Below are 21,560 nucleotides of genomic sequence, written 5' to 3'. Positions count from 1 at the left end.
GTTAGCTTTTAATGGAGGCCAATAAGATTGTCTATTTATTACCCAAGTCATTGTTACCAACATTTGATGATCAAAATGAATCGACCCATAATAATATATTTATATAGATATTATGATCTCATAGTTTAAGTGTAAAGAATAAGACAGTGAAATCCTAAAATAACGTGACTAAAGAAAGGAAAGGCTTTATCTAATTTACATTTATATTTTGATTTCTCCTTCAATTAATACTTGTTTTCCATCTTTAGACCCAGTTCACAGCCATACCAGATGAATTCAAAATCAATCATAATTTTGTTAACAAAATTTTCATTAACAAAATCACATGAACATAAAGCTCTATTTATCATAATATACAAAAATCAAAGTAACCAATAACTTGATAGGAATAAAAAAAACCTTGTTTGAGGTGACAAATAGAAAAATTATCTACAAGAAATTCTCATGGGAAGATATTCATATTACAATGATGAATGCTAAGTAACATTCAGAGAAAATATATTGAACATAACCTTCTGAAAGAATGTCCAAGACAAAACACTTCATCGCTCTCCAGAAATAACCTATGAACACCGTTAGTAAGTACAGAGAAAACGTACTTTTACATAGCCACAGTACTTTTTAATCCCATAGGGGAGAGATAATCTCCCCTGAAATAGTTCCTCTAATAGGTTAATGACGTCATAACAATCCCTCGGTGCGTATAAAGAGAGGCAGCTAACAGTTCTTTGTCGCAGAAGTTTACTCAAGTAGACAGCGAAACCTACTGTCGGAGCTGAAGTAGTCTTTGGAATTTCTTCAGCAAAGAACATCCACTAATAAGACAAGGTTAGTTCAGTGTGTCAGTCTGTCTCCTGTTATGACGAATACAATGTTTCGTCAATCTTTTTTTTTTGCAAAGTATTTTCATAAATAAAAACAATATACAATATGTCTGAAAAAAAATGTATGATATTTTTGGCATTTTGTAAACATAAATTACGATCCTTTTTTTTTTTTTTAAGTGGCCTCTAAGTCAATTTATTTCAAACATGAGATTTATTTTGGAAAAGGTAAATTTCGTTGTGTTAAAATTTCAATGAAAACACAAGAGATATTAAAAACTTTATCTAAAGAACAGTGCTCATGTACTATGGTATATCAAAATGCTCATGAACGAATTTCAGTTCGAATTGTTGAATATGAAAACACAAATCTATTGTGCATTTAATAGAATTAAAAAACAACCATCTTTTTCTCATTTTACACAATTTTTCTTTCATAAAAAGAATATTAAACTCAGTTTGTTGTGCTCTAAATGAAAATACGTTTACTGTTATCGTCAATTGAAGCTATATCCTTTTCTTATTTCATATACTTTTCCCTTCATTAAGAGAATATTATAGTCAGGCATTATTTACTGTGGTCTGTGGATGAATAAAATATTTCTTTTGATCAGCCAGTCCTAATTATCTCTACAGGAACATAAAAGTAATAATTATTTCTAATTGGAGGATCCCATTTCTTGACTATACATCTTCATCCACATTTCTCACTGTTATGTTTTTACTAATATTGTATTAAGAATTGTAATAAAATCATGATGATTTTATGTGTCGCCAACTACTGCATTTTTGTTGGTTTGTCTACCTTTCTATTATCATGACGGACTCGTTGGGCGACATAACATGGTGCCTACATTTCTTTTACATCCCCTTGAGTCCCTAACCTAGCATTGATCAGGATCGAATAAAACGAAGAGATAATTAAGAGATATTTTGTAGATACTTCAAATCCATATATTTTTATCAGTATCTCAGTTATTTTACACAATTTTGTTTCTAAAGGGAAATAAATATATGAAAAATTATTCGGATACACTGTAACTTAATAGATATTTTGAACCATTTTAGTAGGTTGAAATGATCAGATTTTTTATTATTTGCTAAGTGTTCATATCAATGTACATTTTAAAGAATCATAGCTGATCATTAACAAAACTATCATACGTTCAAGGGTAAAAAGAAGATATTTTCAAATTATGCCTTTATATAAATAAGTTTGACGAAAACCGCTTTTCCAATCACCTGTTTGGGTAAAATATCCGTATAACGATCGTACTTTATGTATTAATTCGATTCGTTAATAGGTAAACCTACTAGATATAAGCATCATTGAATGGTTAGCATTAATTATAAACGTCTTGCTTCAAATTATTTCTTCAGAAAAATAAAAGAAATTTCTGAATGATGAAAAATAATAATCCATTTACAGTTGATTAAACAAAATACTTTCTACCTTTGAAATAAAAACATTGAATTAAAGTAAAAGTTGCAAAGAAAATTACATAGGGCAGCAGTAGTTGTACGATGCCGTAATCACAAATTTGCAACGCACACTGTGCTTAGATTACTATAATACTATTTATCATATTGGTGGTGTGAGACTGATTAAGATGTAAATGAATTAATAACACAGAAATCATTCATTTACCAAAAAATGCAAAATGATTTTGAATTTAAGAAATAGATGTTAATTTTCTTGGCAACAATATCAAAAACTTAATATTAGGACAGAAAATGCACGGTAAAAGAAGCATATTCTGGATCAAAATTAGGGACATAAAAATATTCCTCAAATCATAATGGTTGGTAAATAATTTCCATGTCTAATTTCATTATAAAGCACAACTAAGTAATAACGCTTTTTAAAATGTACTCTACTTTTGCATAGATATTTATTACGTAATTCCTTTTTTACAGATGTCATACTGGGATAATCCTGCAAATATGGCCAATGGGGCTCTTCCCTCCACAAACCCCTTTGGGAATTATACGGTGGTCGATACGGTGCCTAAGGAACTCCTCCACATGGTCGATGCTCATTGGTACCAGTTTCCTCCTATGAACCCACTTTGGTATGGTTTGGTTGGCTTCTGGATGGTCCTGATGGGCGTCATGTCAGTCGTAGGTAACTTCGTTGTCATCTGGGTATTCATGAACACAAAATCTCTCCGAACTCCGGCTAACTTGCTTGTTGTTAACTTGGCTATTTCTGATTTCCTCATGATGTTCTTCATGTTCCCACCAATGGTCATCTCTTGCTACTGGCAGACATGGACTCTTGGTGCATTCTTCTGTGAAGTGTATGCTTTCCTTGGTTCACTCTTTGGCTGTGTGTCCATCTGGACCATGCTTTGGATTACCCTTGATCGCTACACTGTTATTGTTAAGGGTGTCTCTGGAACACCTCTTTCCAGCAGCGGTGCTATGGCAAGAATTGCTGGTACCTGGGCTACTGCCTTTGCTTGGTGCCTTCCTCCCTTCTTCGGGTGGAACCGTTACGTTCCTGAGGGCAACATGACAGCCTGTGGTACTGACTACTTGACCCAGGATATGTTCTCTCACAGCTACCTGTACATCTACTCTGTCTGGGTATACATCTTCCCCCTGTTTGCCAACATCTACCTTTACACTTTCATTGTTAAGGCCGTTGCTAACCATGAAAAGCAGATGCGTGAACAGGCCAAGAAGATGGGCGTCAAATCTCTCAGGAGTGAAGAAAGTCAGAAGACCTCTGCTGAATGCCGTCTCGCTAAGGTTGCTCTCATGACCGTGTCACTTTGGTTCATGGCTTGGACTCCTTATTTCGTCATCAACTACGCTGGAATGCTCAGCAAGTCTTCTGTTACTCCCCTCTTCTCCATCTGGGGTTCAGTCTTTGCCAAGGCTAATGCCGTATACAACCCAATTGTGTATGCCATCAGCCACCCTAAGTACCGTGCTGCCTTGGAAAAGAAATTACCTTGCCTGGCCTGCTCTACTGAAGGACGTGATGACAATGTTTCCAGCAATACAGCTCAAGTAACAGAAAAATCCGAGAATGCGTAAATTAAATTAATTACCAAATAGGATGTCAAAAAATATTCTCAAAATCTCGTACCTTTTGAATAAAAGCAAAACCAAATAAAAATTACACCCAGCATTAATCCTGTTTTTTATTGTAAAAAAAGTATCCTTCAGTTGTTCAAAATCCATGGTCACCACTGAATTGCATTTATTTCAAATTCTTATTAGTAAAGACTTTCATTAGGAAACAGTGTAAGTACCACAACTATTATTAATTAGAAATAAACTTAATCAATATAATAATTCAATAATTATTAAGAACAGCATTTTGGTACGATGCACTTTAACATCTCATTCCTTCACTTTGGACATTTTGTAGTTGCTTCACAATGAAACGGAAATACAACGAAAGTCAATATAACTTTCTTCTTATGCCTCTTTTTGTAAGTTGGAAGGATTCCTGGTCTAGTAGCAAACTTTTTTTTTTCAAAGCCTTAACATAATTTCTTGATTCACTTTTAATTATTTGAGCTAAACCTGCATTAATATTGTCAATATGGGAACCTAATGTAACATCTAAAGCGTTTAAAATTTAGTAAACAACAAATCTAGATTATTACCATTCTTAAATAATGATGCCTTCCACAATCAATTGTGAATCAGTCAAAATCAACTGTTAATACTAAGCGAGATAACAATGTATGACATGTCACCACTTACACAAATTAAGTGACATGGAACTCTTAAAATATCTTGTGAAACTAAAAATGCCATAATATTCATAGGCCTATAATACAAGGGTTTCTGAGACTCTCACGCGGCAAATGCTTACCGTTATGTAAATAAATGGCTGGAATTTCCCAGATATTGAATACGTATGTGTTAATTGAGGAAGTCCTATATTCAATATACAAAGTATCATCTCTTATGGGAATATTTCTATATCTCCAATGGGATATGACAACTGCCACCGCTTATATTTTATTAGTGCCTTAAAAGTATAGACAAGCTGATATTAATTGGAGAAGCAGCTTAATGTGATGTAGTGTAAAATACCTCCACAAAAAAAAAAGGCTGCCTGCTTCGTAATCTTCTCTGCTTTTTATTTCCATGTCCAGCTTCATATTAAGAAACTAATCAGAGATAGGCTTAGTCATATAAATCTATCATGTAAAAAATCGAGGAATTAGTCGAGTTGAAGACTTGTATTGCCTATAAAATACTATTATATTACCTATTGATATTTACAACCGTTTTTTTTTTTTTTTTTTTTTTGGTTGAAAATAGCGGTTGGCAAAAATGCACTTACGCTATGAAACTCCCTACTGAAATTTACAAATATTAGAAGTAATTTGTCTATTAGAAAATGGAGCAAGTCTCCAACTGTGCTGGAATGGCCCTTGAAATTTTCACAAAGTAGAATCTCTTTACTTTTAAATTTGTCTCAGTATCGAGGTTGGAAGTTTAATTTTAAAGAACTCAAGTTCGTATAGCTAGGAAAAATACAAATTGATTGTAAAGGTTATTTGTTCTTACGTAAGCACAAACCTTCAGTCCTTTAAAGTAGGGAAGTTCACTGGTTGGTATGTCAAAAGTTCTCCTATAACCGAAGTTGGTTGGTTCTTCTTTTCCCCCTCTTAATGAGAGAATGTCTTGATGAAGTCATTGAGCTTCAGCACGGCATTTCATTTCCGTGTTGAAACTTGATGACGGGCAAGAGGGCTCTCGAACTTGGGGAAATTACTCCCCAAGTTCGAATCTAAATTTCTCTCCCTTTCCTCTGTTCCTTCTGCTCAATATTTCTTCGACCTTCTCCTAATTTTATCAATTTTCTTTTGTCTTGTTGTCCTAACTCTATGAGTATTATTTCTCTTAAGTTATATAAATATATGTAGATATATATATATATATATATATATATATATATATATATATATATATATGTATATATATATATATATATATATATATGTGTGTATATATATATATATATATATATATATATATATATATATATATATTTATTTTATTTGTTCATTTATTTATTTATCGATTTATTTTTATTCTATTTAAATAGCGTGGATATTTCCACATTCGTTATTACTCCCTGCTTAGATGAATGGGAAAAGAGATCACGGTTGGGAGGTATTTGCCTTCAAAGCTATATATGAGAGTATTGGATGATCTCAGCCATCCCAAAGAGGGTTTGGACCTTTTTGGCGGAACTACTCTCAAGGGTTGGGTCATCGGAATCCAGGGGGATCCAATCCTTGAAGTGGAACTCTTGGCTTTTGGCCGGAAGCCCATCATTACAGATATGGGGAGGATAATTCCATATATCCTTGGTCTGTCCTAACAGGCGGGTTTAGCTTACACCTGTGCCTCTATATCTGTTTTGATGCCATCCTTCGGGTAGGGTATGGAGTGGACCATCTGGGAAGTATACTCGCATTGTGCCGATAGTGAAGAATGCAAATTTCCTTTCCAACGTATGATACTTTCTTAAAATTCTCAAACAGGTAAACCAACAAAACCAACAAAAAACAAAGAAAATATCACCCTTAACTATGGACCCTTCAAATACTGACTCCCCATCCCCTGGATTTGCTGACTCCCACCCGGCACTGTTGACGACCTCTCATAATGTGATAAGGGAAAGTTCTGTTTATGACCTCGAAACGGGAAAGGACCATTCTACTGATATTTTAAAATCGAGTAATTTGGGTAACACGAGGAAACTTCGAATCCTTCATGTTACCCAAATTTCAATAGAGACAAATTATGATGATCTATGTAAAGCATTTGAATGCTATGGATTCATGGATATCTTACAGTAGTTATGACAAAGCATTCAGTGCAATAAGTAACTTGAATAATATTAAAATTAATAACTTGAATGTCACGGCTGCTCTCTGCGATAAGGTACCAAAAGATTTGGATGTGTATAGGCCTGCTGATTGGTTGGAAAAAGACGCAGATTTAGTTATGCCCTCCCAGAGAAATCCAAAACCACAGATGTGGCTTATAGCTGAATCAAAGGGGGTTACAGGGAATTATTTTAAAATATGCAAATTGATTCAGAAAAAAGTAGGAACTATTGCACCAGGCGATATATCTCGTTTTGGAAAAAATAGTTTCCTTATCCATGCCAAATCCAGTACACAGTCTGTAATATTGTCCAATATGAAATTAAGTAATGATGACATCAAGTTAGATGTCAAACCCCACCTAAATTTTAGCTACGGAAGGGGCGTAGTTTTTAACAGAGATCTATATGAATTTACAGAGGAGGAGATACTGGCCATGTGTCCACTAGATTTATGGAAAGTTCACAAAGTCCCAGATACATCAATGATAATCCTTACGTTCCAGGATGTTGATGCACCTTTTCATATTATCATTGAGAACGAAATGATTAAAGTAAGACCCATCAAGCAGAAGCCACTGCAATGCTTTGTTTTAAATTTGGGCACTTGTCTAAAGTTTGCAAAAATGAGAAGATGTGTGGTGTTTGCTCAAAATCTTACCATGGAGAGTGTGCACTTGGAGCCAGGTGTTTAAATTGCAGCTCGAATCATAAATCCACAGAGAAGAGCTGCGGGCTATATAAGTTGGAGGATGCTGCCCTCAACAAATCGAACTTAAAACATATAAGTGTGACCCATGCCAAAAGACTATTAAATAAATCAAATGCATATGCTAAGGCATTAAAATCAAACCAACTTAGTACTGCCAATAGCTCAAAAAAAAATATACCATCTGATAAAATGTCAAATAACGAGGTAACCATATTACCTCCTGAGGCTTTACCATGGTGTATTAACACTAGGGCATTACCCATTGCTGTACAGCCTTCATCCCCCATTACAAAAAATAATACAAACCTTTCTCAGGCCATGTCCTTGCCTGATCTGATGGAGATTCCACTTAAGACTAACTTACCTGATGCACCTGTAGTGGGAAAGGTGCAAAAACCTTGAATCCCACCATCTATTAATCGTAAAAGAGAAAGACCTCCATCTCTCTCTCCACCCTCCATTAGAAACATTAAAGTTATGCCATCAAATAAATTTGATGTTTTGCCTGTTGATGTTTCTAATGAACCAGAAGATAAACTGAATAAATCAGAAATTCAAGTTGAGGTCCACCATCCACCTCAACAAATAGCTCAAAAGGATACAAAGAAAAACACAAACGTAAAACCCAACATAACAAGACCACCTCTGAAGAAACATACAGGTAATAATGTTAGATTAAAAACTGCTAATGGGAATACTTCATCCAAGATGACTTCCAGAAGTAATCCATAGTTTTCTCCTCCATTTAGCAATTGAACTGTCAGGGTTTGAGGGCGAAATATGAAGAACTTAAGCTCCTAATTCATGAATATTCCCCCATAATTGTATGTCTACAGGAAAGTATGCTTGATTCTAACACTCCTAGTCCTCGAGAGTATGTTAGCTATAGAACACCATATAATCAACAAGCAGGGAGCCATGGCGGAAGTCTTACGTACATTCATGGAGATGTTCACCAAATACCTATGTCTATATGTACAACCCTGCAGGCAGTGGTTGTACAAATTGATCTAGGGAGAAAATATACAATATGCTCTCTGTACTTACCTCCAAATGATAATATTTTATATGATGATTTTGCAGAGGTCATTCAACAACTCCCTCAACCTTTTCTCTTACTAGGAGATATGAATGGGAGACATCCTTTATGGGGTGATGTTTTGGCCAACACAAGGGGCAATATTATCTCATCAATTGTGGAGAATGAGGATGTGGGACTCCTTAATAAAGGAGAGCCCACGCACTTCCATTTTCAGACAGGTACCTTGTCATGCATTGACCTTTCAATCGCAAGCTCTCACTGCCTTCTTGATTTTGATTGGAGGACATTATATGATTGGCATACTAGTGATCATGCACCAATAATTATAAACAACAACAAGGGTCCGCCTTTGCAAAGATCGCCATGATGGAATCTAGACAAGTCTGACTGGGTTAAATTTTCTGAGCTAAGTGAAATCTAAGGGAGAGCAGAACAGTTTGAAAGTATTGATGATGCCATAGACCTACTGAATGGAACTCTCCATAGAGCAGGATTCAATTCGATTCCCAAAACCACAGGACTATTCAAAAGACGACCAGTCTCGTGGTGGTCCTCAGAATTAACAGCCTTGCACAGAGCCACCAAAAAATTCCTGACTAGATTGCGTAGACGCCGTACGGATGAAAATTTGATATCATACAAAAAGTGTAGAGCACAGTTCCGTCGTGCCATGAAAGAAGCTAGACACCAATCTTAGGTGGCTTTTGTTTCCTCCATTAATAGTACACCACCATCCTCTGTATGGAGGAAAATAAAAAAGATTGCAGGCAAATTTACCCCGAACCCACCACCAGTGTTGAAAGTGAATGGCCAGTTTATGACTGAAGGAAATGAAGTTAGCAATGCCCTGGCTGACCACTTTTCGAATGTATCGTGAAAGAGTGTAGCAGCTCCTGGTCACCAGTACAGGAGCATTGAAGAAAAGAAAATTTTGAATTTTGCAACAGGAAGGGAAGAATCGTATAATTCTCCTTTTACTGAAAGAGAACTTGATTCCGCACTCGATACTTGCAACGATACAGCTCCTGGACCCGATGGAATTCCATACGCAATGGTTAAACATGTACATTTTAATACAAAGTTATTCATTTTAAGTATTATTAATAGAATATAGCATGATTATAGTTACCCAAGTGTTTGGGAACTAGCCATTATTTTAGCCTTTTTAAAACCCGGTTAGGACAAGTTTTTAGCAGCAAGCTATCGACCTATTGCATTGACTTCGTGTTTATGTAAAATCATGGAAAAGTTGGTCAATGCAAGGTTGATGTGGTACCTTGAAAAGAAAGGTATTTTATCACAGATTCAATGTGGATTCAGAAAAATGCACTCAACAACTGATGTGTTAATAAGACTTGAGTCCTCTATTTGAGAAGCTTTTGCTTCCAAACAGCACCATGTGACAGTTTTTTTTACCTTGAAAAGGCATATGATACTAAATGGAGATATGGTATATTTAAAACAATTCATGAACTAGGATTGAAAGGAGAACTACCACTATTTATTGAGTCATTTCTTTCGCATAGAGTTTTTCAAGTGAGAGTGGGGGGAACCCTCTATCAGAGAGTAAGTGTCAGGAAGGAGTTCCTCAGGGGAGTGTGCTGAGTGTAACCCTGTTTGCACTAGCAATTAATGGGATATTCTCAGTCATTCCCCAAGATGTTCTCTCAACATTATTTGTGGATGATCTCTCAATATCATTTGTGGCACTAGAATGGCAATGGTTGAGAGAAAAATACAACTCTCTATTGACAAAATTATCCAGTGGGCTAACATGAATGGATTTAAGTTCTCGACAAGTAAAACTATCATTGTCCATTTTTGTCGTATCCGGGGAGTACATCCAGACCCAGATATATACATTAAAGGTCAACGGATACCATGTGCAAGTGAAGCTAAATTTTTAGGTTTGATATTTGATTGTAGGCTTACATGGGTTTCTCACTTAAAAGCGTTAAAAGCTAAATGTCTCGAGGCTCTGAATATCTTAAAAGTATTATCCCATACATTATGGAGGCAGACCGCAATACTATTTTAAAATTATACAAGGCCTTGATTTTTTCCAAAATTAGTTATGGATGTGAAATATACTCTTCAGCCACCCCAAGCCGGTTGAAAATATTAGACTCAATACATCATGCAGGTATTAGGTTGTCTACAGGAGCATTTAAAACCTCACCTATTCCAAGTCTCCTTGTTGATGCTGCAGAGTTACCTCTAGACCTTTACCGAATGTCTTCCATTATTCGGTATTGGTTTAGATTCCAAAGACTCCCTAACTCTTTAGCTTTTCAGACTGCAAGCCTTGTAAGAAACGCATCATACTTTGAGTTGCACCCAAAATCTCCTCAACCTTATGGCTTTCGGGTGAAACTATTATTAAACAGTCTGGATATAATTAGAAGTAAGTTACTTCCATTCAAGATATCATCAACGTTTCCATGGAAATTACCAGAGATATCTTTTTTCAAGTACTTTATTGGAGTTAAGAATATGACTGACCTAGAAGCCAGGTCTCTTTTTATGGAACATGTTGAAGAACATAGAGGATCGACTTTTATATATACTGATGGCTCCAAATCTGATGCTGGCATTGGGTTTGGAGTACATAGTAATGGTTTTAATTGTAGAGGTGCACTTCCTCTAATTATTTACTGCCGAACTGTACGGCATACTAACCGCTATTGAGAAAATAGCGTTGGAGGAAGGTAATTTTACAATTTTTAGTGATGCAAGGAGTGTCCTTCAAGCTTTATAAGTTTTTAATTCCAGCAACCCTCTAGTTTTAAAGACTTTAGAATGGCTTTTTATTATTGGACGGAGAGGTATAACAGTTAGATTTTGTTGGGTTCCAGCACACGTAGGTGTGTCTGGGAATGAGAAGGCAGATTCATTGGCAAAGAATGCTGCATCCGAGTTGCTGCCAAGAAGATATCCCATTCCGTGTAACGATTTCCTACCTAACATCAAGAAATTGCTTTGTAATAAATGGCAACAGCACTGGGATAGTCTAGATGGCAATAAAATGAGAGAAGTAACAAATGCCATATCTCCTTGGAGGTATAACATGATGCCCTGAAAATGGGAGACTTCTCTTTATCGTCTCCGTATTGGTCACACTCGGTTGACACACGAGTTTCTGCTGAAGGGCCAACACCAACCCTATTGTGAAGACTGTTTAGTACCTCTAACAGTGAGGCATTTGTTGACCGAATGCCCCAATTATAATAACTTAAGGAATAGATATTTGTTTGAGGCTCGAGGTGAGGGTGGCAGGTTCATCCTTGCCAAGATTCATGTACATGATGTGTCCTACAATGCAAGTGGCATTTTTAGATTTATTTCAGAAGCAGGTCTTCTGAAAACTAACGTTTATAATGACATCCAACTTTTACGGTTTCAATTGAATAATCTTTAATTTTTTTTGTATACATAAACTAAATGATATTAGCGTCAATGACCTTAGATGTCAGGATGCCTGAAAACCTTAAATCAATCAATCAATCAATCAATCTTATTCTCCCCTGGAAGTGTTAATCTGGCTTCTTCCGAACAGAAGTAAAGGCGATGACTCCATCAACCTCCAATCTGTCTATCATATGGATAAAGAGGGTGAAACTCAAAACAGCTAATCCCAAAAGAGCTACCCTAAAATAGCTAGTTATAAATTAGCTAGTGTACAATGCCAGCTAGTGCGCAGAGAGGAAGATTATAATAGATTTTTTTTTTTGGGGGGGGGGTAACACATATATTACATTTGTGTAAGTGTATATTATACTACAGCTGTGTGTATTGGTGAAAAAAATAAAAAGCTCAATATTTATTTAAAAATCATAAAAAAATATGTATTGGCCTTACTGAACGAACAAAGTGAAATACATCTAAAATCTAAAAATCATAAAATCAATAAATAAATCTATTAGTGTTATCAAACAAACAAAAAACATTTATATTCAGTCATCATTTGATAACATACAATAGGTAGTGTCACGAGAAAACAAAAATGCTGAATTTTTTCCATTTTCAAGTCATTGCTGTAATGTTTCAATCTTTCCCATAATTTCTTTGGCTTTTTTACTAGTAGTCTTACTTTCACCTGAAAAATAAGCAGACAATTTAGTTCGTTGCATAGCATCTTCTCAATGAATGCCTCTTAAAACCCGCCATTCTTCAAAGTTTTTTGTTGCTCTCGGTAAATCCTCTGTTGTCCTTTGTTCAACGATAGAAGTAATTGACGAAAATAAAACGTCATAAAAGGTCCTTTCTTTTTCTTCCGGTTCTTTGGAGTCTTCCAATGTATGTCTTCAAAATAAGACTGTAACTCTTCCACTTCTTGCTCCATATTAAGATCTAGTGTTTTCAACACTTCTTCAAATGATTGCGTTATTTGATTTTGGGACTGAAATGCTAATGCAGCGAGCAATTTACAATAAAGGCGAGAGTTAGTATCAGTTACATAACTATTTGTTATACTAATACTTTGAATTTTCCTCCAAATTACTTGTGAAAGATAAAAGAAACATTTTTTAATCGGCATTTTCAAAGACGAGGTTGAAAGCATCTATAACTGGTTAAACAAAATTTGCGGTATTTGTGGTTGGATTTAAGCTGGGCGCTTTTGTTTAAAAATGCTAAAAGATTTTTTCCAAGTTCCTTTGTTTTATTTTTCATAAAAAAATATCAACTTTTAATCACGGGAATCATGTATAGTTGATGAAATAATTGTGGAACCATTTTGAATGTACCGTTGCACATCCAATGTGTAACAGTTGCAAGTAGGCTATATCTAGCATGGTTTTACTTACGAATATTAGTATTTCGCTGGTATTACTTTCATCATAAAACAAAAAGATTTCTTTATCATCCACTATAGTAATTGTTTTAAAACCATCAAGCAAATTGATCTATAAAATTGATTTCAATTCGGGAAAGTAGCCGTATATTTTTTTTTCTTTGGGTGCATTTCCAAAGAAGCCTTCATTTCTTTTAGGCATACAAAGCCCAGTCTCCTTATCAATATTTTGAGTAATGTTAGCAGTAAATTTGCTCTCTTAGCATACTTACGGCAATCTTAGCTTTATCCTGTGACATATCGGATACATATGAATGATTTTTAGTTGAAATTACATCACTACCATCTCTATAACCAACCAAAGCTGTAGTAGTTCTTTCACAACCTTTGATAACGCATCTTAATTTTGTGTTTCTTTATTGATTGTATTCCACTCGATAAATGTATCCTTCATGACATATTTGATCACTTCTTTTTTGGGATTATATCCCTTTCATGTTGAAGAGCTGTACATATGGAATAATTACGACCGGTAGACAAATAAATAAACACTGTTATAAGGAAATTCAAATAGAAAGATGACTATTGTCAAACTAAAAAATATATCTTAAGTTTCTAAAATCCTAAATCTTCAACTATGTTAGAGTTTCCAGTTATGATAATTGATTTAAATACTGACTTAGAACTAGCTATATTTTCCAACTAGCTCTTATGCCACACGAGCTGTTTTGATACACTGACTATTTCAGAACTAGCTCTTTCAGAACAGTATTTAGGGACTAGCGCATTTAGAACTAGCTATTTAGTTACATATTTGATAAATAGGCCTAGCCTGTCCAAGAAGATTGGTAACTAGTCAAAACAACGATCTCTTCATCTGGAGGGGATAGCAATCTGAAATAATATACCTGGCATATGATGATTAATAGGTTTGGTATATATTCCACCATCCTCCGACTCATCTGGGGAGGATTGGGAAGATACGTCTTTAGATTCTAAAGGAGGGGGCTCAGAAGTATAGCTTACCAGAATTAAGTCAGATTTAGTGAATAATGTTTCAACGGCTTCTTCCTTAAGAGAGGGGCTAGAAAAATAAAGAAGAGCCAAGCATTCTACCTTTCATTACAAAGATGCTCTCTGTCCTACATGGGAGTTGGACTGGATACAAAAACTACTTGAGCAGTCACAACAGGATTAAGCACAAAAGTGTCAATGGATTTGTGGGTATAATCCTATAGATATAAACCTGTGAAGGTGGTCTGACGTTTCCCCACTACAGCCTTCAAAACCTGGCCAACTGCAAGATTTCTTTTAATGGCTTGGTTGAAGCCTATACCTCTGACTTTGTGATCTCGAATCCAAGCGGGTACTTCAACCCTCTCAGCGGTCGAAGCTAACACCTTACAAAACTTCCCACAGTGCCAGAAAGAGATCATAATTCTCGACACCTCTTTCTTTGCCCTGCCTGTGTCAAGAAAGAATTGCCCTCAGAGTACAAAAAACATCTCTTCTCAATCACAACCCGACACTTTACAAAGAGAAGTCATGGAAAAGCACTCAAATCTGTGGTCGTCCACCAATGGATTCTGAGTTTTGGCCACAAAACCTGACACAATGCTAAAGCAAGCATCCTTACACCCCTCAGTATTCTCCTACTCTTTTTTCCGATGCTAAGGATAACAAAAAGTGTCTGATGACCTAAAAGATTTGAAGCTGATAAATGTAAGAGCCATGAGAATGAAGGTCATGTCCCACTCTGGGGCATTGACTTCCCAGGGTAAGCAAGACTGCCCAAACCTCCTTATGAGAATAGGCAATTGCTACAAGGAGGAGAGGTCTGTAGTCTTCAGTTAAAAGACCAAGCTCAAGGCTGAGCGGTATCATTTGGGCTCAGCGTTTTAGAGGTGCTTCTCTCAGTGAAGAAAGAAGAGGAAATCCGCAATCTATGGTAGAGATGTCCTGATCAGAGAAGTATTACTTCTCTGACACCATTCACTGAAGATGGACCACTTTCCTTGTTTCACAGCTGGAGAAGACCGACCCAGCAACCGACACATCTGCGCATTGCTTTGTGAAAAGTATTTCACTTAAAGATTCTGAATAGTCGCCAACCATGACATTCAAGCAACTTTATGGATTGGTAATAACTATAACGGTACAGCTGACAGAGAGGTGTGGACCATTGGGGTAGTTTTCTATGAAACTCAAGTAGTAGAGATAACAGATAAGGATATCACTTGACATGAAGCCATCTGGGAACATTTTGTGTTATCCTGAATCATGGTGTAATCAACAAATGGTTGTTTAGCGTATGGATTAGGCTGAACGTAGGAACTGTGTAAGCATCCAAGTGATCACATAGATATTGAAAGGCATCTTTGAACACAACCCATGGGTCTGCAACAAGGGTGTAAATCACAGAGAACATATGTTTTAGCTGCAAGGCGAATTGGTCGATTACCGGACAACTCGACAGAGCCACAGTCTTCTCCACTACACAGGGATGTAGGAACCCTTCCAACCCTACAACCTGCCTCTGGTACTTTTCTCCTGGCTGGAATGTTTCTGGGTGACAACTTTACAGGAGTGTTCTTGGACCCTTACTTTTCATACTAAATACACATGATATGTGGTTTGGCCTAGAAAGCAAGCTCATTCCATATGCAGATGATACTACTCTCTTTCCATTAATTTCATTTATTGAGTGTACATCCAGGGTTGCTGAATCATTCAAAACAAAATTAGTTCATGGTGTGAATTAGCGGGCAGGAAGTTGAACCCTAACAAAACTCAAGCATGATTGTAAGTAGGTCGAGGATAGTGGCTCCTCAACATCCACATCTCTGCAGTGATAGTGTTCCTTTAATTCTATACAACTACTTTAAAATTTTAGGTGTGATTCTTGAGAGCAAATTTACTTTTGAGAAACACACTTGGTCTGTTTTTTCTTCAATTGCACAAAAAAAAATGGTTTACTGAGAAACTCTTTCAAGTTTTTGGGTGATGAATCTATTCCAAAGAATTTTTACATACTGCTTATTTCGAGTATAGTTCTCCTGCACGCTCTTCATTTGCTGAATCTCATCTTAATTTGTTGAAAAAAACTTGTGATCTATTTAATATATTATTCCTGATCTAGATATTAATATCTGTCACTGTCGTTCAGTTGGTTTTTTGTGCATTTTGCATAAGATTTTTCATAACTTTGAACATCCTGTGTATTCAGATGTTTCAAGACTGTACCTGCTGTACGTAGTACTACAGTAGGCATGCAACCAATTCTAACAGTCTTGCCTTCTCCCTCATCTCACCACATTATCCATCGATATTCATGTTCTAGTATCCTTATAAGGTCTACTTGTCTAACTCGATCAAAAGGCTTTTCATAGTTAATAAAACTAACATATAGATCCTTTTTCACTTCTATTGCTCTCTCCATCAACATTCTCAAAATAAAAATTGTATTTCTTGTCATTTTATCTCTCATGAAACCGCATTGTTCATTGTCAATCTCCGGGAGTATCCTATTTCTTATTCTATTGAAGACAATTCTTAATATTATTTTTGTGATCTGACTCATGATACTAATAGTCCGGTATTTATTGCACTTAAGTGTTCTTGCTATTTTTGGTATTGTGATAAATGTTGTTTAGCCCTCCACTATCTTCTTAAACATATTGATGATGTACTCTCGTAAAGCTACCAACGCTGCTATTTCATCATCACCTGTTGCTTTATCTATTTTCATTTGTTTTAAAGCTTTCTCTATCTCTGATCTGGTTATACTTGGTCCCTGTCTGTTGTCATTTAAGTCTAGTTGCTATACTCAGTCATCATCAAACAATTCTCCATTAACCATTTATTTTGATTCCATCACTATACGTCCATCCGAGTTTGTGTACCACTCCTATCCTTTACCTTTATGCATTTCCTCTTAATAGCTCCATCCAAAGCTTTATATCCATCTTCCTTTTTTACCTTTTTGTTGCATTCTTCATCCATCATTATGAAGATATCCTGTACTCTTTCAGCTGTTTGTGTTATTTCATTAACTTCTTTTATTACATTTTCCATATTTGTGCCACTTTTGCTGATGACGCTGAAGTACTGGTCTTTACTCATTAAGCTGGTCATATTTATTTCTTTTAATTGTATTATATTGGTTCTTCATTGTTTTTGAATAATTTCTATTGCCTCTTTGATTTTAGTGGCTATTATTTCTCTGATTGTTCAGCTTTGTCATCACAATGGCTACAACTATGCAAGCATAAGTCTACAAACCCATTTCTTCTAACTTATCCATATGCGAAAACAATATTTGCTGTTCTTTCTTGTCACACATTTGTATTGAGGGCACCAATAACCATAATTACTTTTTTTTTTTTTTTGCACTACTCTCTTGCTTGATTTAACTCTAGATAAAATTGGTCAACATCTTCATCAAATATATATATATATATATATATATATATATATATATATATATATATATATATATATATATATGTATGTATGTATATTCATACATATACATATATATATATATATATATATATATATATATATATATATATATATATATATATATATATATATATGTATAAACATATATTAATAAGTTTTAGTATATATATATATATATATATATATATATATATATATATATATATATATATATATATACTAAAACTTATTAATAAAATTAGGCATTAAAATTATGATAAACAAATATCAAAATTTCATATATTAAACCTTTGTTCTGTAAAAACATTAAAATCTTAAAAACAGAAAAAATCTCAGAATTAGATACAATGTTAGCTAACGTTTTCTAAACAAAACATGACCCTTCGAGAGATTTAAAAAAAAAAAATAAAATAAAAAAAGTTTCTTTATAAAGTATATGTTGGATAGTTAAAACAATGTCACACTCACTGCACTTGGGGAATGTTTCGTAAGGTGTGCATAAAAGCCACGGGTCAATCTTATATGACGAATACGAACTCTTGTTGAAATTATTTCGTCCTCTTATCCTACTATAGTGATGATTTCCATTGAAAAAAAAAAAGACTGATTTTATTTGTTTTAATTTATTATTTTCCGATTCGTTATTGCAAACCATTTCTCATTTTCTTATAATTTTATGCTTTACGATAGGTATATAATCCTCAGCGGGTATTTTAATCGCTTGTTGTGGTAGATCTATTGCTAATCTTGCAGCAGCTTACGGCTTTTCCTTACCAACAACCCAACATGGAGTAAGAACCTAACATATTTCAACATTGTCCCCTTGACTATGTAAGCCATCAAAGAGCTATTTAATTTTGATGCTTATGAGCACAACATTTTAAGGCCTCATTGGCATTTCCTGAATCAGTATAGATAACAAACCTATGATGCACCCATCTGCAGGTGCTTTCATAATGTCAGTTGCTAATGAAATAGCAGATAGTTCAGATGTAAATATTGATGCTTAACTACGTAATACTAGTCGACTCATTTTGTCTGAAGACACTGCAGCACTGGCAAAACCGATAAAGATTTAGAGCCATCTGTACATATAGCATAATAAGGGTCTTTTTAAGGAATATGGTACAAAACATGTTGTTTATGGCGACTAGAGTATGATTAATTTACTTACGACTTACACGGTGTAAAAAATTAGAGAATGGCATTTTATATGCACCAGAAAACTCTCGTTTCTACTTTTGTAAAATGCCCAGCAAAAGTCTCGCTTACAACCTTTGGGCTCCTAATACGTTTACTATCTACCTTTCAAAAAAAGAGTATAGACTTAAATAAAAAAAAAAATCCGTGTTATCATTTTAAATTACTTTGATTATTTTCAAAGTGATCATTGAGAAAAATAATAAACAAATGTATGACCCCCTTGATGTGCCTGTTTTACCCACTATCTAAATTTAGATCAGACATTTCATAACATACCAAGTAGTACTCATATCAGTTTTTCTTGTGTAATAGAAAAAAACTGTTCTTATTACTCTGTTAAATATCAATATTCCAACATGGAATAGTTTTTCATTGAGATTTCCACTAGACCTTAGGATCTGATAATTTGCTTTTTGAATTGTATGCGTATCTTTTGCAACCAATTCCACATTATTCAACATTTTAGAGACATGCAAATTTATATGAGCACCTCCGGCGAGTTCCGTCTATTGGTTCTAATTATAATTAGACAGTGACCACTTCCAAGTAGGTCATCAAACACTTCCCAGTGTTTGAAATTGTCTAGTCAGTGAATAAAAATACAATTTGAATATGTAACCATATGTTTTCCAATATTTATGAAAGTAATAGCTAAAACTTTCCAATAAAATCCACAAGAGGCTCCCTCTCTCATTTGTTGTACTATCATTTCCTAATGAAAGAAATTAGCGTGGAAGTCTGTTAAGCAGATCTAAAATTTCCTCTTTGATTATTTGGTGGCATATAGAAAGAGCAAGTTGTTTGAGTCTTTTTTTAAGTGATGTTGGGTAGTTAGAGCTTCATCAGGTGAGCACTACTACCATAAACATGAAACATAACAATGGTGGATAATTCCCAAGTAAAATCCCCAACAAAAATTTAACGTTTAGTCTAAAGTGAAAACTTGCATGATAGTAAATGCTGTGAGAGACCATAGACAACAACGATTACAGCAAAATTCTTTGCAAAATTTAAATCCCCATTGCTTTAAATTAATGTAACAACTGACAATGATCAAGACTAAGAAATAGTAAAAAGAAGGCTAGGCATTGACTGGGAATATTCCTAATAGCATCTCCGAATGGAAATCTTATAATGATTGTGAAATTCGGTAAGGAATGGCGATGAAGCTAAACATAAAAAAATAAAAAATAAAAAAAAAATAAAAAAAAAAATCTTGAAATGAATGAAGAGAGAAGACCTTTCTAGATTGAGATATCTTCAATTTGTGGGAACTGGTTGTTAGGTACTAACAGAAAGGAGAGATGTATCTAAGTGAATCTTATTCAACAAGACAATGAACTTTTATACAGACAGTTGAGAGCAGGAATGACAAAATTCCAACAGTATGAAACACGTAACAGCAAGCTTAAACAGGTTTCTATTATCAGTGCAGTGAAGAGAGATGAAAAACCACAATAAGGTTAGTGTATGAGCATATATGAAAAACGTGAAGAACATCCCCACACCCCCCACTAAAAGACATACATGGGAAATAGGGCACCCTGCTCTTGAGCAGTTCACTATAGGCGGGTCATCTTAGGGGAGATACACAGGTTTTAGGCAATCAATAGAGACCCAGTCTTCTTTGCTAAAATTCTTAAATATGAAAGCTTTTGGTGTGCAATGGATCACGAGGAAAGGCCCCTTGTAAGGGGGCATTAGTGGTGGCTTGTTAGTGTCGGTGCATCGAAACACATGTGTTGCCGTGTGCAAATCTCTCGGTATATGTTGCTTCACTAGGGGGTTGTAAGTCTGGGGGCATGAAGTAAATTTTCCCACAGTGAACTAGGCATTGGTGATAGTCGGAGGAGGTTACAGAATCTGGTATGGGCTGTCAAACAGGTCAGTATTCACCATTTCAGCTGCAGAGGCATCCTGGGCATCTATAGGAGTAGTCTTTAGTCCTACGAGGACAGAGGGAAGCTGAGTAAACCAGTCAGAGTCCTTGCAGCGGGAAGCTGCTTTTATGGTGCGATGAAAACATTCAACCATTGCGTTGGCGGCGTGGTTGTAGGTGGTTGTCTGATGTAGGACGATGCCAATTCGCTAATGTCCACAATTGAGAGGTGATAATGGTAACCCTGTCAGAAGTAATATGCTCAAGGATACCAAATCTCACTATACACCTTGAAAGTGAGGTGGATGTACATGAGGCGGTCATTGCGGTTTGCATGAGGATGGCTTAGGCCAACGAGTGGTGCAGTCAGTGACAGTAAACAAGTAACTGTGAAGTGGTAGGAGACCTAACTCATGTAGAAGTGAATGTGAGCAAAATGACACCGAGGTTGAGAAAAGGTGCCCACTCCTGAGTTCTTGTGTGGATATACTTTTGAAGCTTAGCGTGAAGTACAGGTGCAAGGGAGATGCCATGGATGAAATCTAACACCTGTTGACGCATGGGAGCAGGCATCCACGGTTACGGCGTACCAGTATTGACATTACAGAGGAGGATGGCATTGGAGTCTTCATAATGGAGGGATGTGCAAGATGTCGTGCATGCATGATACTCTGGATCTTTTCGTCAGGCTTCTGCTAAAGCGTTGTAATCCAATCGCAGGTGAATGGCAATCAATATGTTTCTTAACAGGGCATCTGCAACAGTATTCATTTTC

General features: G+C 35.5%; 1 protein-coding gene across 1 annotated transcript; it reads left to right on the top strand.

Annotated features, from left to right (window-relative positions):
- The first annotated feature begins 703 nt into the window (after positions 1–703).
- On the top strand, positions 704–3,956 carry LOC137638441 (rhodopsin-like). Its single transcript, XM_068370512.1, has 2 exons — positions 704–828; positions 2,742–3,956. The coding sequence occupies exon 2, from the start codon at positions 2,742–2,744 to the stop codon at positions 3,867–3,869; it is 1,128 nt and encodes a 375-aa protein (XP_068226613.1). The 5' UTR covers positions 704–828; the 3' UTR covers positions 3,870–3,956.
- Positions 3,957–21,560: the final 17,604 nt, after the last annotated feature.

This window comes from Palaemon carinicauda, chromosome 3 (genome assembly GCF_036898095.1).
Source record: "Palaemon carinicauda isolate YSFRI2023 chromosome 3, ASM3689809v2, whole genome shotgun sequence".
In the NCBI taxonomy this organism is placed as follows: domain Eukaryota; kingdom Metazoa; phylum Arthropoda; class Malacostraca; order Decapoda; family Palaemonidae; genus Palaemon; species Palaemon carinicauda.
This window is presented reverse-complemented; position numbering and strand designations above follow the sequence as displayed.